Raw genomic sequence first — 17,234 nt, forward strand, 5'->3', positions numbered from 1 at the left:
TTTAGAAGGGGTATAAGTGCAATTAACCCTTATTATTATTTATTATATGGCTGGCCCAACAAGGATTCAGATATAATTTTGGGCCTTCACGATTTAGCCCATATCCATTGGACTGGAAGAGGCCCAATAAGCGATAGATATATCGCGTTGGATTTAAAAGGTTTTAGTATTTTGCTCTTTTTTTCTTTTTTGGTTTTTTCCTTTTGAAATATAAAATGCAGAATAATTACTGAATTTGTAATTGAGCACGATTTTTGGTCTCATTCCAGCCCTCGCCGTCTAAGCTACAACATCGCATGCCGCCGAGCCGGCGTCTCGTCGCCTCCCGACTCGCAACCTGAAGGGATTCCGTCCCCTCTGCACTGCTAATAGGCAAGATTCTGTTCTTATTCTATCCTTGATTCCCCGACTTCGTTCGAACTGAAATTGCCCTAGTTTTGATTTTTATTCCCTTTTGAGAGTGGTTATTTATTGTTCGGAGTTAAGGTTTTTTACCTAATTTTTCTGTAGTTCTGTGTTCCAGGTTTCAATTGAATGTGTTCAAATAGAGTTGAAAGTGAAGTTTTCGAAGATTGGGTTTTTCTTATTTAGTTTTCAGGTAACGAGTATTATTTAGCTTTTGAATTCTTGAGTCTATTAATTTTCTATAATATGTGCGGGGTATCTGTGGAGTTACTTACTGATAATTGTCTTATCCGTTATGAAATTAGGTCATGGATAAGCTTTAGTTTGTGATGTAAACTTTGTTTTCTTATCTACTCTTGGTTCTTGTGGTGAACTTCCGCCCCGTTTGGTCCAGTTTGTTGGTGCTATTGAGAACGTTTCAATCACATGTATGCTCCTTTTTACCTGAATTTGAACGTTCTTGGTTACTCCACTGAACTAATGACTCTTGTTGGGGTTGTATGTTTGTTAATGATAACATGCCTGAAATGGGGGCTGGAGAGCATGCCTGTTTGGGAGAGGGAAGACCTGCATATTCTTTTGCTGTACGGCCTTTTGTTTGCTTTTTGTCTCCAATAGCTAGTCCATAATTCTGATGTGTTTCTGTTTCGAATTGTCTTAGTTCTGGTTCTGCGTCCATGTGAGGTTTGATTAGGTTATCTGAATTTGATTTAATCTGTCATTCCTGTCAGTTGTGAAAGCCCAAGGTTTGTGATATGACAACATAAAATTCTATGCAGTTGTTGGAAGCTACTTAGGTTGTCATTACTGATTGTGAACGAATGAGTTTTTTGGTTGCTTCATCTACTGGAGTTCATGAATTCTTGTGATCTGATCTTTTTACTCTGTTCTGGAGTGTTAATGCTGGTTTTCCCCTTTCCACCAAAATAGTTGTTAGATGATATTTGAATAGACTTGGAGTTGCACAGTTCTTTCCCTGTCTTTATTGGTTGAAATGGCATATGAATGCCAAACATTGATAAAATCTTTTCAGGTATTAGTTGATCTTTACTTCATCTGCATGATTATATACATTTTCGCCACTGTGGCCTGTATATGACTGAATTCACGTACAAACCCCTAAACTACAAAGCATGACAAAAGCCTCTATTTTACCAGTCAATCCTTAAAAATCTGGATGGCCGTGATGTTTTTGCATTTTACCACTTTGCCCGGTACACGTGGCAGATTTCTGATTCACCATTACACATTAGACTTATAATGTTATTCCTACAACACCCTTGGGTGGAAGGAAATCTAGCTGAACAAAAGTGTCTTTCCTTGCATTTTATGTAAGAAAATGATTCTTAAAAATTGCACCCCAAATTCCAATAGCTCGCAGACCAAGCTTAGCGCTATTTTCTCCTAACTTTATGTGCCAAATTTCTAGAAATCTGTAAAACATGAACCTGGTTACTTTATAGAAATACGATATGTATTGTCTCCCTAAGCATTCCTGAGCAATGATTCCCAGAAATCCGTGAATTTAAGAAACTTAGATTAGCATTAAGGTTATTCTTTACTAAGAAAATCTTGACATTAGGGCTTATTTCGGACATTGAATTGGGGGCTATTTTTTGCATGTTGTTTGGGTGCTTATGTTTGGGCCTCATATTTGGGTGTTCATTTCTTCTGGAGTTTTTTGATTTAAGGATTTATTTCTGACATTGTGCTGGGAGGTTTATTTACATTGTTTTGGTACACGGTATTTTCTATTATTTGAGAATTTACAAGTATTTATGTGTTTTTTAATGATAAAGGTTAGATTGAAACATCAGTCTTCTCTGAGCATATACCCTGCAAGAATGCGTGTGTTTTGGTATATGTATTGTACGCAATGCTTATTGGTTTCTTTCTTGGTTACATGGATGGTTGCTATGTTGTAGGGCATGCATGTTCTTCACCTTTTCATATGCTGTGTCCTGACTCCTGAGTTTATGCGTATTTCACCTTTTAATATGCTGTGGTCCCACTGGGTGTATTACGTGTCATACTATATCCCACATTGATGGAATCCTTTTAGTATAATGGGGTGCCATTAGGGTGATTACTGATGTCTTAATAGGTTAACTTATCTGAATTTTTCATTATTAATATTGAGCCCTGGATTGCTTTGATGAAAAAATGTTACGAAATTGACTATTATTGTATGAAAAATGAGAACTTCTTGTTTTAGTATTAAAGTGAACCACAATTAGGCTCATGACAATGATAAGGTAGTAAATTATGTTAGGGTATCGTTTCAAAATTCCGAAATATTTACTCCAGAGTTATTGTCTTATTTTGAAATTTTGCATTACGTAAGAGATCTTGGTAATCCTCTGACTAGCATTATTTGGTTTAGTAGGGTGTCTGGGATTGAATTAAATAGTGGAGGACTAAGGTTGCTTGGCAGGGATGGCGCATTCTTAGAAATGTTAACATCAATATTTTGGAGATTGAATTGTATGTATAAAATGTTTACATTGTAATCCTATCATTATATCACCTTTGATGACCTTGATGGAGTAGAAATGATGTAGTTAGGTGGTGGGGAAATGGGAGGATAGCCGCTGCAAAACTTGATTGCTGAGTTAGACAAAAATAGGTAATAATGGTATCAGCGTGTATAGTGAAATGGATACTGAGGATATTCCTAGTTCTGTCGCTGAACCTGAGAAGTGAAAGTGATGACAAGGTCTTCTCTGATTTTGAGTTTTTTTGCTGAAGTTGTTAGGTTGAGTGATAGTCGTGATCCTTTAGCCAATGATGAGTTGGAGTAAGGAGGTTACCCAAGATAGTGACCTAGGGACACTTGACATGCACTTATTGCTGAAGAAAGGAAATTCAAAGTGATCTTGATGTTCTTTCAGAGCATTCCAGTCTGATGTAGAGTTTTAAAATTTCCCGAATTTGATGTAAAAGGGACATGAAAATTCAAGTTAGAAGCAGGTTTCATGTTTCTGAGCGGTAGGATTTGTAGGAAAGCGTTAAGGCCGTATTTAGATGCAACGGGGATTTCAATTGAGTGGAAAAAATGAAAAACAAAGGGCTACTGCTAGATGCAAAAATGATTGAGAGTGGATACATGCAAGTTCAATGGGTAACTTCTGCGTTTCATTTAAGGAGCTTGAAGGCTGAGCATCATAAAGGTCCTAGAAGTTTTGATAAGAAGAATGATAGCTTGTCATACGATTCTTGCCTTGCAAGAGATATGTGGGGTTCTGGCTTCCAGATTTTGTTTGTATCTTCATCATCACATCATTGTTGTTTTGTAATTTATGCCAGTTGGATATAACTTCTCATTTTTTACATTTAAGGTTTCACTTAATCGCTTCGGATGTGTTTATCTTTTCTTCTTTTGGTCCAAAAATCTTATTAAACCTTGCCAATATCTAGTCCTTCTTCAAAATTTTAGGTTCAATCTATTTAGAAATTCCATCCATTTGGCTCCTGCAATAAAACAAAACCACAAAGATAAACTTCTCCTAAAATATTGGGCATAAAAAGAAATGTGTAAAAAAAGATTCACATTGCAGTTTGCACAATCTGCAAACTCCCGCTGAATTATTTCCCGTCAAGCTCTTTGAATCCCACACTTTTTTTTTTTCTCTCATTTGCATTTTGCACCATTACGACCAGCCAAGCAATGTTGTGATCTACGGCATGTAAAACAAGATTTATATTACCATGATTCGTTTCATTTGCATTTTGCACCATAGCAATCAGCCAAGCAATGTTGTTACCTACGGCATGAAAAACGAGATTTGCACTTGAGCTGCTACTAGACATTTAGGTTTAGGAGAAGAGAAGAAGTCGAGTTTGTTTGATAATTTTAGAGCAAATACTGAAATAAAGAAGAGAACTTGTGCCGTGGAGGAAGTGTAAATTACTAACCCTATGTATTAGTGTCTGGAGGATATTCTTGCCTCCAAATTGTAACAGTCAGTATGCAACAGTTGCAAAAATTAGTCAAATCCATGTGAACTTTTTCCAATGGAGCCACTATCAGAACGTAAGAGGAGGGTTTTTTTGGTATATTTTGTAGTTTCGGGGGTATGTATGCAAGTTTGGCTAATGTACAGGCGTGCAAAATGTATTTAATGCTCAGAGAAACTGTGTTAGTTTACTACAATTTCCATTTTAAGATTGCTAGGAAGCTTGAATTTTAAATAGGAACCATAATTTTACTATGGTAAACCTCTTTATGTTGTCAAGAGTTTTAGTATGGATAGAGATGAATCATCACATGAATGTGTCAATCTCTTTTATCTAATACAAAAACCCCAACCAATTTTGCATGATCTCAATATCTTAACAAAATATGGCAAAATCCGCTGCAATCCAAATCTTTTATGAAGGTTTTTACTTTCCAAGTGTGTATGTTGCCTTACAAGTTACAAGTATGAATTACTTAAAATCTCATTAAACCCATTTTAAAGAAGAAATCTGTAACCCGAATTTGTAGTTGCCTGAACTCCAATGAAAATTGTAAATCTGATTCTTAGTTCTTCCTTAAGGATGGAACATCATTCTGGTTTTATGCTCATAAACCTCGAGATAATATATGCAAAACAAGTCCAACAAGTGCTTGCATTTTTCTTGTTGGAGAAGGTTAGGTCTCAAAGTTTGGTTACTTTTTCATGCAAAATATATATGCATCTAAGCATTCTGTTACTCTATCTCAACTAGATTAGAGATAATATCCTCTGTTTCATCTTGATACCCACTTTTACTGATCACTTTCTGCTCTCTCTTTAAATCAAACAAAAAAATTAATGCATGCAAGTGATTTATCCGTGATACAAATGAAATGTTCTGTTATAAAGATTTTTGCAAGTTAATATATATTGAGAAGCTACTAGATACTCATAACAGATGCGATAATATATGCTGTCAAAGATGATGTAGATTTAGTAGTTTAGATTAAAAGATCCACTTCAGATGCACCACAAATTTTGTTAACTAGGGGATGATTCGTATTTCAAATGGGCATGCAGGGTAGTCGCCAAATTGAAATCATTAGATCTTCAAATGGATTTTTTTGCTCTTCCTTCCACTGAGATAAGTTCATGTAAAGATTGATCTCTACACCCCCCCCTCCAACACAAAGAAAAAAGGAAGTGTTGGGGCTTGATCGCAGTGGAATATAGTTGGTGCACCCCCTATCACTTTGTGAAGGTCCAAGACTTCGAAGTACATTGAAAAATTGTTGGATCATTGGAGTAGACAGTTTAAATTGGCTGGCATTGAGACTGTGTTGGCGATAACTCAATCTAGGTGGAATATTTTCCAATGCTAGCAAATGAATTAGAAAATGTAATCCTTGATTAACATGTGAAATAATGATGTCTGTATTCTAAATCAATGTTCCAGATAAGCAGATAACTATGATGTGAACAATATCTTAAAGATCTGTGGCATTTCGTTCAGCCTGAGGATTATTTGTGGGATTTTATGTACATGCATCATTGTTTATGTAGCATGCCGTGGTGTTTGAGCTATTTCTTTTTATATCAGTAATTTAATCCTGAATTGGTCACAACTTACATTGTTAGTTTTTTATTATTTGTATTAGGATCTACTCATTTGTTCTCTGTTATACTTTTGCAGAGGCACGAGTGTTGTTGTGCTTGCTTATGCTTTTAATCTAGGAAACAGGCGACTGGCAGGAAAGTCTCTGAGAGTAGATGCCGGTATGTGGACTGAATCTGATGTGCATGCTTTTTCAGACATATTATTGCATTCAGTTTAGCGTTTGCATTTTCTCTTGGTTTATGTTTCGAGGAAATGCAGAAAGCTTGTGCAGCACTGATGGTACTGATCATAGTAGTCAGTGGCGCACGGCGCACAATGGCGCCAAGGGCTCCTGGAGCCATGGCGCACGCCGCGGCGTGCGCCTTTTCAAGGATGGCGCAAATATAAGAAATAATCTTATTATTTATATAATTAGTATTATTTTGATTAGATTAATGTATAAGGAGTTAAATAAGACATAAACAACAAATTCAACATAACAAAACTTCATATAAGTAAAACGACCAATGTTCAACCATTGAAGGATAGCAAAAGTCCTAAACAATAGTTACTTCATCATCTTTAAGTATGCTGTATGCAATTTTGAGTTTCAAGATTTCTGGTAAATAGCTAATTTGTCTATCAGTCTACAATAGATATCAATATAAACATACAATAAAATACTGTAATTAATTTAGAAAAAAGTCATACCGTAAATAAATAGTGAACAGCAGCGGCAGGCTACTATGGAAGAGAAGAAGAAGAGAAGAACTGAGAAGAAGATGTGTTGGTAGAGGAAGAACCGAAGAAGAGAGAACTGAAGAGTCAAGAATGATATTATGATAGTTACCCATGCATGCAGTACTTACAATTTGCTGAAATTCCTTTTTTAATTAGGGTTCCCTTTTTTTTTTTTTTTTTTAATTTCTTGGGCCTGGGCAGGCTGCAGCCCACGCGCGCGTGCTATGGCGACGCCATAGAGAAGGCGCGCGCCATGGGCGCCGTATGGCGCGAGAGGCGGCCATTGCACGCGCACTTAGCGCGCCATTGACTACTATGGTACTGATTAAAATACGAAAAATGTAAAGGTTCTATGCAATGATAAGTGTTGTTGGTTAATTTTCTTTATCGCTGATCAAGCCGATGTTTGGCTCTTAAGGTTGGTTATTTAAATAGTGAAGCTACTGCCTCTGGTTGAAGCAGTGGAAGTTCCTCGGGATCTCAAATTGAGATACTCTGCCTTTTTGGTTTCCTGCAACATTTTATGTGATGATGTATTCAGGGAAATGTGTATTTAGAAACATTAAAACTGATGAAACATTAAGAGGAAAAAAAAAGTAAATGTAATGTTGTCATATATTGCTAAAAACATTTCTTATAAACTTATGTTTCATCAGATTGGGCTTAGCTTATATGGGGTTGGATAAGATTTATGTGGATAGTTGAGAAATTGATTTGCTAGTTTCAAAACAAGTGAAGGGTAGAAGGTTTTCGAAGAACCAGAAGAAACTGAATTACTTCGGTTAACGAGTGCTAGAATTCTGTTAATATTCTTGAAATCGTGAATTCTGTTAATATTCTGTTAATAAATGTGTTTGCCCTATTTCCAAGCGGAGAAGGAGAGAAACCGCAGTGCTATTTTTAAGTGTCTTGAACTCTCATTCTCCATGACAGCATTTGGGTGTCTGTCTTTGTCACCATTGCTGTATATCGTACTATTTTCTCACTTACAATATGCTGTTAACATAAGGTGTAATGTGTGGCTAAATCTTTTCAACACTATGTCTGTGTAGTGGATTTGTTATTGCTTATGATGTAGTTTTCCTGATCTCCTTCTTTCTAATTCTGTCTTTTATTTGTTTGTTAAATTTTGCTAGAAGTTTCTTCTAAGTTACAATTTAAGTGCATGTTTACTCTGTCTATGAAGGTTGTCTGAGGCTCTGAGCATATCCTGTTGACTTAAGAGACCTCATCTGGCATCTTTTGACAAATTCTGGTGGGAGAAAGGAGCTGCAAATGGCTAACCTGTTGCCTGGTGAGCCCTCCCATCATGGAGCACCTGAAGGAAATTACAGAGTTTCTCAGGAAAGGCCAGAAGAAGGTGGTGGGCGTTGGTACTTCTCGAGGAAGGAAATTGAAGAAAATTCCCCTTCTAGAAGAGATGGCATTGATTTGAAGAAAGAGACTTACTTGCGAAAATCATATTGCACATTTTTACAAGATTTGGGCATGAGGCTTAAAGTGTAAGTTCTGTTTTGTATTTTAGCATTTCGTATAAGGATGCACCACTTGAAGTTTCCTGTAAGTGTAAGTTCTCTTTATGTTTGTGGTGCTTCTTTTTTAACTTAGAATTTCTGAAATGTCAGTCGTTGTGCCTTTATTTATTGGCTTTCCTTTTATTTTACTTGAGGAGCATGTGAATATGTGTCCATGGCTTTTTTGTAACTGTGCAACGATCTTGAGATATTAGTGAAATTGTGCTCATCGATGTTGTATGAAGTATTTCATTCCTTTGAAATTAAACGGGTGGAGTTGGACTAAACTTTCAGAACATGTTGCACAAAGGTATGTTGTAAATGAATATTGGCTAGTTCTGATCTGCACAGGGTTTTTGGCAGTTCAAATCTCTCAAAGATTTGCAGAAAAGAAGTGTTTGCCTCCATTTTGAACTTTAATATGTAAATTTTATTTGCATCTTTGGATATAAGAAAAGTGCATGAATATCATCATAATAAATGTCCTCATCTCATTCATCCTGCTATAGTTTTTTTGTTCTCTGACTGCACTTTATTTGTGTAGTCAAATCCAATAGATCTGTAAAGCTCCTCAATTACGATGCTCAATAATGCAGGCCTCAGGTGACGATTGCTACAGCAATTATATTTTGTCATCGTTTCTTCCTTCGTCAGTCCCATGCCAAAAATGATAGGAGAGTGAGTGAATTCTTTTCCCTTCTCTTTATTATTTTCATCTTGAGTTGATAACATCTTTTGTTAAGTGCTGCTTTGGCAATCTGTGTAGCATGCTTAAAGCACACTGCCCTGTTAATCGAATCTTCATATACGACATTCTTGTCCTTTTAGAAAGTTTCTCCACCAACGACTTATTATGCTTCTCCAGTGTAATTAAATTCAGTCAGTCGTGGCTTGGGTGCTAAATTTCTTTTAAGTTTGGTTTGGCTGTCTGCAGCTAAAAGAGCATAACTTTTTCCCCTGAATAGCATCTGGGTGTTACAAGAAATTGTTGGCAAATGGTTGTGATGAATTTATTTTTATAGTTTGTGCTACAACTGTGTGTACTTTGTTGTCCTCCATCCTGCAAACCGTGAAATTCGTCAAGCGATGCAAAGGATTATTGGCTACCTCAGTCCAACATAGCAATTAGTATAAGATGCAGAGGTGGTTGTTCAAGCTGATCTATAACTTCTTCTTCTAGTGGGTGTCTGTATTGCACATTCATATGCACGATTTCGGAATGTTGTTGATCTATGTTTGGAAATTATGCCGTCTTATAATAGACTTGTTGTTATAGGTTCATGATGTTTGGCATGTGCATTAGTTGTCTATATGTCCTGTTTGGTCAGTAATCGAGTGTGATGTAATCTGATCTGCATGGGTCTGGTTATTCCTTTCGTGTACAATTCTTATGCCCGTGAGAGACCTTCTTGGTTTATGAGCTTATAGTATTTCAAGTATTTGTTATGTGAAAATAAGTAAACATAAAAGTTGCTTGGAACACAAGAAGAAAAATACTAATCAGACTAATTGATAACTATTAGAGTATCAAGCAAATGCTTTAGATGCTGGGGATTCTATTAATTTATAGTTTCTTCCTAACCTCAACTCTTTGATGACTTCCTGTCAACATGATTAGGATTTTGGGACTGATGTATTTGCATGTGTATGCAGACCATCGCCACAGTATGTATGTTCCTAGCGGGTAAGGTTGAAGAAACTCCTCGACCTTTGAAAGATGTCATACTTGTTTCATATGAGATTATTCATAAAAAGGATCCTGCGGCTGTGCAGAGGATAAAGCAGAAGGTGGTGTACTTCGTTCCTCTACCTTATTAGCTTAATGCTGCTTTTGACCTTGATTCCTTTTCCTCGTTGACATGCAGTCTGTTGCACCTTACTGACGTTCATTGTTTTTTAACACATTGGTGTCTTTATATTGAATTGATGATATCTTGAAAGAAATTTTGAAGTGTCTTCTATTTGACAGTTATTTTAATGTTTTTTTCCTTTGTACAGGAGGTATATGAGCAGCAAAAAGAGCTTATTTTACTTGGAGAAAGGGTTGTTCTCACAACACTTGGTTTTGATCTCAATCTACATCATCCATATAAGCCTCTCGTTGAGGCAATTAAAAAGTTTAAGGTTGCTCAAAATGCACTAGCTCAAGTTGCATGGAATTTTGTAAATGATGGGTATGATGGACTTGACATAGTTTTAACTTTGTGCTTATCCATGGCCTTTCTACCTCTTCTCCTTTTGACCCGAGAAATGCGGCATGCAGGCTTCGGACATCTCTATGCTTGCAATTTAAGCCCCACCACATTGCAGCAGGTGCTATTTTCCTTGCTGCCAAGTTTCTCAAAGTAAAGCTTCCATCTGATGGCGAGAAGGTTTGGTGGCAGGAGTTTGATGTCACCCCACGCCAATTGGAGGGTTGGTGTCCTTCCTGCTTTTGGTTGCTTGTGCACATTGATTTCATGATGTTGAATAGTATCAACATCATGCTATCATTGACTACTTCTCACCTCACCACCCAATGATTGAGGAGATGGATTTTGTTAAAATTAGCTTTCTTACAGATACTTTAGCTATGTTTGGTCCTTGGATTTTACTGAGGTAAACACGAAGGAAAATGATTTTGTCACTTTAAATGATAATATCTTGCAATTAATATACTTAATCCTTTCCTTTTACAATTTTCTTTACCTCACCAAAATCGAAGTTCCAAACATAACGTTAGAGATAAAAGGAGAAAAGGGGGAGGGTCAAGGATGACACAATTGATTGCAGTGATGTAATATTTCTGCATGTTGATTGTGTAAGATAGTGTGTAATATTTTCTTTTTTAACTAGATCATGTTCCTTGCAGAGGTTAGCAATCAGATGCTAGAGTTGTATGAACAGAACAGGGTACCGCCATCTCAGGCTAGTGAAGCAGAAGGGAGTGCTGGAGGCAGTCAACGACCTCCATCGAAAGGTCCTGCAAATGAAGAACATGTTGCAAGTCATAGTTCTTCGCATGGTGGAACTATTACAAAGGCATCATCATTGAAGCCAGCACCGCCAAGACCAGGTCCTGATCAACAACATACTGACAATCACGGTGGACCTCCTAGAAACAATCAAACACGAAATAATGATTATGGAAGTTCTGACATCAATAGCGTTGCAGATCGTAGGGGAGAGGATGAGGTTAATGAAATCCAGCACCACGAACGAGATGCCCCTCGCCAGGGGAACTTGACAGAGACCCACACTAAATCAAAGTATGGGAATGAAGGGCATGGTGAGGATGATCAAGAGGGGAATTCTGTGCGATCTGAACCAAGGGATGCAGTAGAACTGAAGGATAAATATCATGGGAGAAATCTGTCCAACAAGGACGGTCCAGTTGGTCAGTCACCTCAAGATGCTATGAAAAAGCTGGACAAAGAGAAGCTTAAAGCTGCATTTGAGCGGAGGAAGGCTCGTGGAGACATAACTCGTAAACTGGATCCCATGGATGAACTTGAGAGGGAACTGGAAGATGTTGAAGTACCAGGTGAGAGTGACAAAAATAAGCGGGAGAGAAAACAAAGCTGGTCCAAACCTTCAAGTAGGCAAGAGCATGAGAACTCTCATCATGTGAAATACCCAAATGAGTCTGGAGATGGGCATTACCAAGTGATGAAAGGGCAATCTTCACATGGAGATGATTTCGACACTGTAGAAGAAGGTGAAGTCGAACCATCTGATGAAGTTGATAGGGGATATCGGTCACCTAGGTCAAGCAACCGGAAGAGGAAGCCTGGTAGCCCCTTGGATAGAAACGGGTTGGGGAGACTTGGGTATTCTGAAAGGGACCACAAAAGGCACTTGCAGGAGAATCATGCGTAAAATGTATGACTAATTGCTTGGGCACGTTGGAATCACATCTGAGGTTATGCGTGCTGGACTGAATTCTTCATCACTTGGTTACTGAAAACGGAACATAAAAGAAAATCTTTGACAACTTGAGCAAAGAAAATGGCGGCCCCTGATATTCAGGTTGGTTGTTTGGATCAGTTTCTGCTTATTGTTTGCCTATTTCAACTGGAGTTCCAGAATGTGTTGAGGAACCAGGTAAGTTGATTATATGAGTTGCCATTGGCCTTAACTTGTGCGGATAAAGAAAAAGAGAGAAGATGCAAGATTCAAGTGTTTCCATGTAAGGTAATGACTTAAGTTTTATTGGGCTTGTAACGAAAAAAGAAAAGAGAAACGGTACAAAATTTGGATATTGAGCAGGCTTGTGACATTCTGCCGGTTTTACATGTTCAAATCTGGAGTTGAAAGCCAATTTTCATGAGAGCATTGTGACTGCCATAATTCAACTGCAAAACATCATTAATTTTATTGACGGATGCTTTTGATTATATCTGATGAAGAATTTTTGCTTCGTTGCTGTGCTACCATTATTATCGCCTTGGATATTTTCTGAGAGATCCTTAAAACTTGGTTGGAACTCTCAGGGCTCTACCTTTCAATACAGCAATAGTTGGAACCCATGAATGTATTGTATTCCCTCTAATTTTGCCATTGAGAAAGAATACCAAAATACGCATATGTGCTAGTGAAATACGGTACGGGTATGTGCAGGTTTTCATGTGTTGCATTTACTTGTTCCCTGGCGGTGAGGCCAAAACTTGTTCTTCTAACCTTATATGATCTACACCAGGACAGATTGTGCAATCAAAACCGGTTATTCTGATTTCAGAGTATGCCCTTGGGCTCTCAGTTTGAACAATTACAGTTACGACATGATGAAATCATGTTAAATTCATTATACATAGGCAATTGTGATCATCTACTATTCTATATTGCAAGAACTATCATTACAATTGCCTTGTGAATGTTTTTATGACTTAAGGGACATCCTCAATAAAGAAATCAGAAATCAAGAAGTGGGAGAAATCTTCATGGGATGGGGTCAAAAGTCATAATACGAAGTAAGATTCTAATTTGCATATGAAGACAAATGATAGTCATTATTCACTTATGATGACAGTGAAATTCTTTTTCACCTAAGAGAACAGCAGGCAGGCAATGATGGAAGAGCATATCAAGGGCTGCTGTCACTGAAAATGTGGGGGGTTTCATTCTGGAAAAGCAAAAGGGACAGCAAATTGCCTTGGAAAATTATAAAGTTTAGATAACGCAATAAGGCAACAAAAATAACAAAGGACAAATGTTTATATGGCCATTTGATTCTTAGTATGCACAACAAAACATTAGCAAAATAACAAAACCAAGAACCAGAAAAAGAAGTACATTCTTCCGACACAATCCGTGTTAATTTGGTAACAATTTTGGATGATTCTACACAACTAAGTGCCTGCCAGTTGTTTTTCTTTTATTCGACAAAGATTAGATAAGAAAACGGATAATTATACTCTCCTCTCGTTCCTTGATATTAGGCGCAATTATATGTAGACCTTCTGCGATTTGAAAATTATATCTAGTACCCATGAGGTTTGCTTCCGTTTAATAAATAAGTCCCCCCATTAGTCAAAGTTAACCAAATTTACTAATACTAACAAAAAAATTAGATGAAAATTCATATTTACTCATGATTGGTCTGTTGTTGATTTATTGCAGGTCAAATAAATTCTTTTATTACCAAATTATTCTTATACATCTTCACACGTAATTGCATGTGATGAGGTATATCTTCACCATTATAAAGCTATTTTAGTAAAAAAAAAAATTTATTGACCTACAATAAGTTAGTAATAAGTTAATCGAGGTTTCATATCAATTTTTATTCAATTTTTTTGTTAATATCAACACATGTAGTGAATTTTGAGTAACAGAAGGACCTATTTATTAGAAGGATGCAAACTTCACGAGTACAAGATGTGATTTTCTAAACCACAGAGCGTGTGTGTAATTACACCAATTCTCAAAAGAAGGAAATTGTAATTATCCCATAAGAATACTTTACGCAACGTTTTCCTACCGAGCAAATAACAAAGAAAACACTTTCTGTCACTCTAAATTGTACCTAGTCGTCAGTTTGTGCGTGTGTGCGCGCGCGCATTCCATTTTTATTTTTATTTTTAATAATATTTTTGTTGTGTTGAAACTTGGAACATAAGGTTAAAAGCATCTGAATTATTTTATTGGTGAAGTGAAGCTATTGAGTCACAAGAAATTAATACAAGGAAAAGACAGTGTTGCAAGCTTTGGTGCTGTGCTGCCCCGTGACTCACTCTCTACTTTCCAGTTGCTGGTGAAAGAATTACAACAAACACTACAACAAGCTTCACATGTGTGAGAAACATACTCAGATGTTGCCATCCTACAGCTCAATCCAGAGATGTCCCAAATTCTGATCCATTTAAACTCGGTATGACTACTTGAATTAAGAGCATTTATCTACCTTCAAATTTATATTTTTCGTTAAAATCGTCGAAATGTTATTTATTTTGAATTCTGTAATCCCATCGACATACTCAATATATTAATTAATTCCAAATGTACAAAACAGCTACCGGCTCTTGTTTTTGGAGGTCAGGCCAAAATATTAGCTACAGCTAAAAATTATGGCGAATGTTCTGGCGATAGCTAAAATCATATACAGTAGATGTTAATTAATCGTGGTAAAAAATTTTAACTTTTCACATTGATTTTGTATTGTCATAGTAAATAGTATTAATTTTGAGTAGTTTTTAAGTGGTGCGTATTTATAATGTTGAAAATAATTCATGTTTTCTTATCCTGTGACGATTATGTTATACTTTGACCTTCAATATCTTTTTATATTTATTCAATGGTTATATTAAAAACACTACTGTAAAAGAATAATTAAAGGGGTAAGGTAAAATTGGAGGGAAGAGAGAGGTTAAATTATATGGTTGGAAAAAGATATGTTGAGAGAAAACGCACAGTAAAAAGTATACTACAAAACATACAGAAAAAAAATGAAAAGAACTCTTCATTGTTATATTTTGCCCCCTAAAAATGGGATTTATTTAGCCAATATTTTAAAGTATGCGTTAAAGTAAATTATTCTAAAACTCTCACACTTAAATATTTATATACGTAGAAATAGATATAAAAAAATAAATTATACGATAATTCCTGAGGTTAAGTCAAAATCCACAAACACCCCTTATTTTTTGCAACATTACAGCTATGCTCCTCTGACGGGTGCTAGTGTAACATTTTTAAGAAGTGTTTGTGTAAGTTTTGCTTCTGAATAGGGTTTGTTACTTGTTATTGTATTATAATTATAATTTCGAAATGTGTATTTTATAATTTTGTAAAAGGGAAGAAGTAATGTGTATTTTGATTTAATTTTAAAGGGTGTGAATGTAATTTACCTTAATTTTGAAAATGATAAATTGAGAAGGTTGAGTAAATGAAGTAAAAATGTGAAGTTTTGATGTAAATGTATTACCCTAAATAACTATAGACATGACACAAACAAAGCATAGTAGAAATGAATCCCAACATCTAGTTTCCAACACAACAACCTTATCTATGCTTTTCTTAGACTTTTATTAAATACTCTTATTCTTGTTTATTAATTATATCAAAACTCATGAAATTTCAAACCTAAGTTTGTTATACTATTAACAATTAATTTTATTGGGATGTGGGGACCCACTAGCAAATAAATAAAAAATATTACTATTTTACGTTTAATGTTGCGCTTAAAATCATTTATGCTAAAATTTCAGAATTCAATAGTTAAGTTGATTTAGATTTCCTTTAAATCTTTGTGATCATTGATCCCAATAAGCAAGGGTACGATGTTGTACACGTCATCTTGATGTGTTTGAATGTTACATATGAATATGCAAGTTGTTGCATTTATTACAACTCAGTTCATTTATCTGAGCGTCAGGAAACTTTCGTCGACAACTTTCATAGAATGTAACTATTATTGTTTGTCTTTAAAGATTAGATTTTATATGAATTGAACTCAACACCATTCAAATCACAGTTGGAGTTGACCTATTTTTTTTAACAATCGATCAAAATGTCATTTCTTGTTACATTATAGTCGGAGAAAAACTCTGATAAGTGCTTTTTGTTTTAATAGTTGACGTACCATCATCAATATTCAAAATAATTCTTGAATTGATGCCTATATATAATACCTAATACAAAAAATTAACATAGAGTTTGGATGTATCCAATCTAGGAAGACTAAAAATAATCCAATGGGTTAGGAACCCCCTTGTCTTGTTTCAAATAGAAATAGTGGATTATGTTCTTTTCTATCCATCCCCCCCCAACCCCCCCCCACCCCACAAGAAGCATCATACCCCCCCCCAACCCCACCCCACCCCACAAGAAGCATCATCAGCAAATAACAGTATTAGAAAAAAAAATGGCTACAAAGAAAAGAAGGAGTAGTGGCCCAAAAACAGCTGGAGAAATGGCTTTATCCCCACACACTCAAGAGTGGTGTATAAGGACCACCAAATTGCTGCCATACATGTATGTATGTATGTATGTATGTTTGTAAGCTCTTCATGCACACATACATCCATCCTTTTGCTGTGGGCTCATTTAGTTCTTACACTTACTACCCCCCCACCAACTGTTTCTTGCATTCACCTTCTTTAATGACTGTACAACCCCCTCCCCCCATATGATTGGACTAAAATACCCCTGCATAGAAGAATTTCATGCTGCCCAATTGAATGTGCTGATACCATCTAATTATTATATGTTGGTCAATTAAATATATACTCATTTAAGTGATGTGAAACGAGTTAAAAAGGGATCATTCCTATCAAATTATTAATTTTCAATTATTGTGAATCATGGTAATATGATATTTTTTTTAAAAAAAGAAAAATACAACTTTTTATTATATGTAAAGTAAAGTTGTTAAAGTGTTGGCACGAGTACTTCAATAATAAGCAAACGAAAACGAAAGTGCGATAGGCGGGCTAATATTAGTCATATTTATGGTTGAAACACAAACATGTAATTTAAGAATCTAAAGTCCGAAGAATAGTAACTTAAAAACTTAATAATTTAAAATGGGTTTAATTATAATAATCGTCCAAACCGGTGGTT

General features: G+C 35.9%; 1 protein-coding gene across 2 annotated transcripts; it reads left to right on the top strand.

Moving 5' to 3' along the window:
• LOC105168256 (cyclin-T1-3-like) lies at positions 541–12,571 on the top strand. Of its 2 annotated transcripts, none has more exons than XM_020695950.1 (8): positions 541–598; positions 6,037–6,119; positions 7,868–8,183; positions 8,792–8,873; positions 9,849–9,983; positions 10,194–10,369; positions 10,459–10,610; positions 11,047–12,571. In XM_020695950.1, exons 3-8 carry the CDS (start codon positions 7,957–7,959, stop codon positions 12,051–12,053), a joined length of 1,779 nt encoding a protein of 592 aa, XP_020551609.1. In that variant the 5' UTR covers positions 541–598; positions 6,037–6,119; positions 7,868–7,956; the 3' UTR covers positions 12,054–12,571. The 2 variants fall into 2 exon arrangements, with proteins under 2 accessions (XP_020551609.1, XP_020551610.1); XM_020695951.1 differs by lacking the exon at positions 541–598 and adding an exon at positions 758–833.

Source organism: Sesamum indicum, linkage group LG8 (assembly GCF_000512975.1).
Source record: "Sesamum indicum cultivar Zhongzhi No. 13 linkage group LG8, S_indicum_v1.0, whole genome shotgun sequence".
Taxonomy (NCBI): domain Eukaryota; kingdom Viridiplantae; phylum Streptophyta; class Magnoliopsida; order Lamiales; family Pedaliaceae; genus Sesamum; species Sesamum indicum.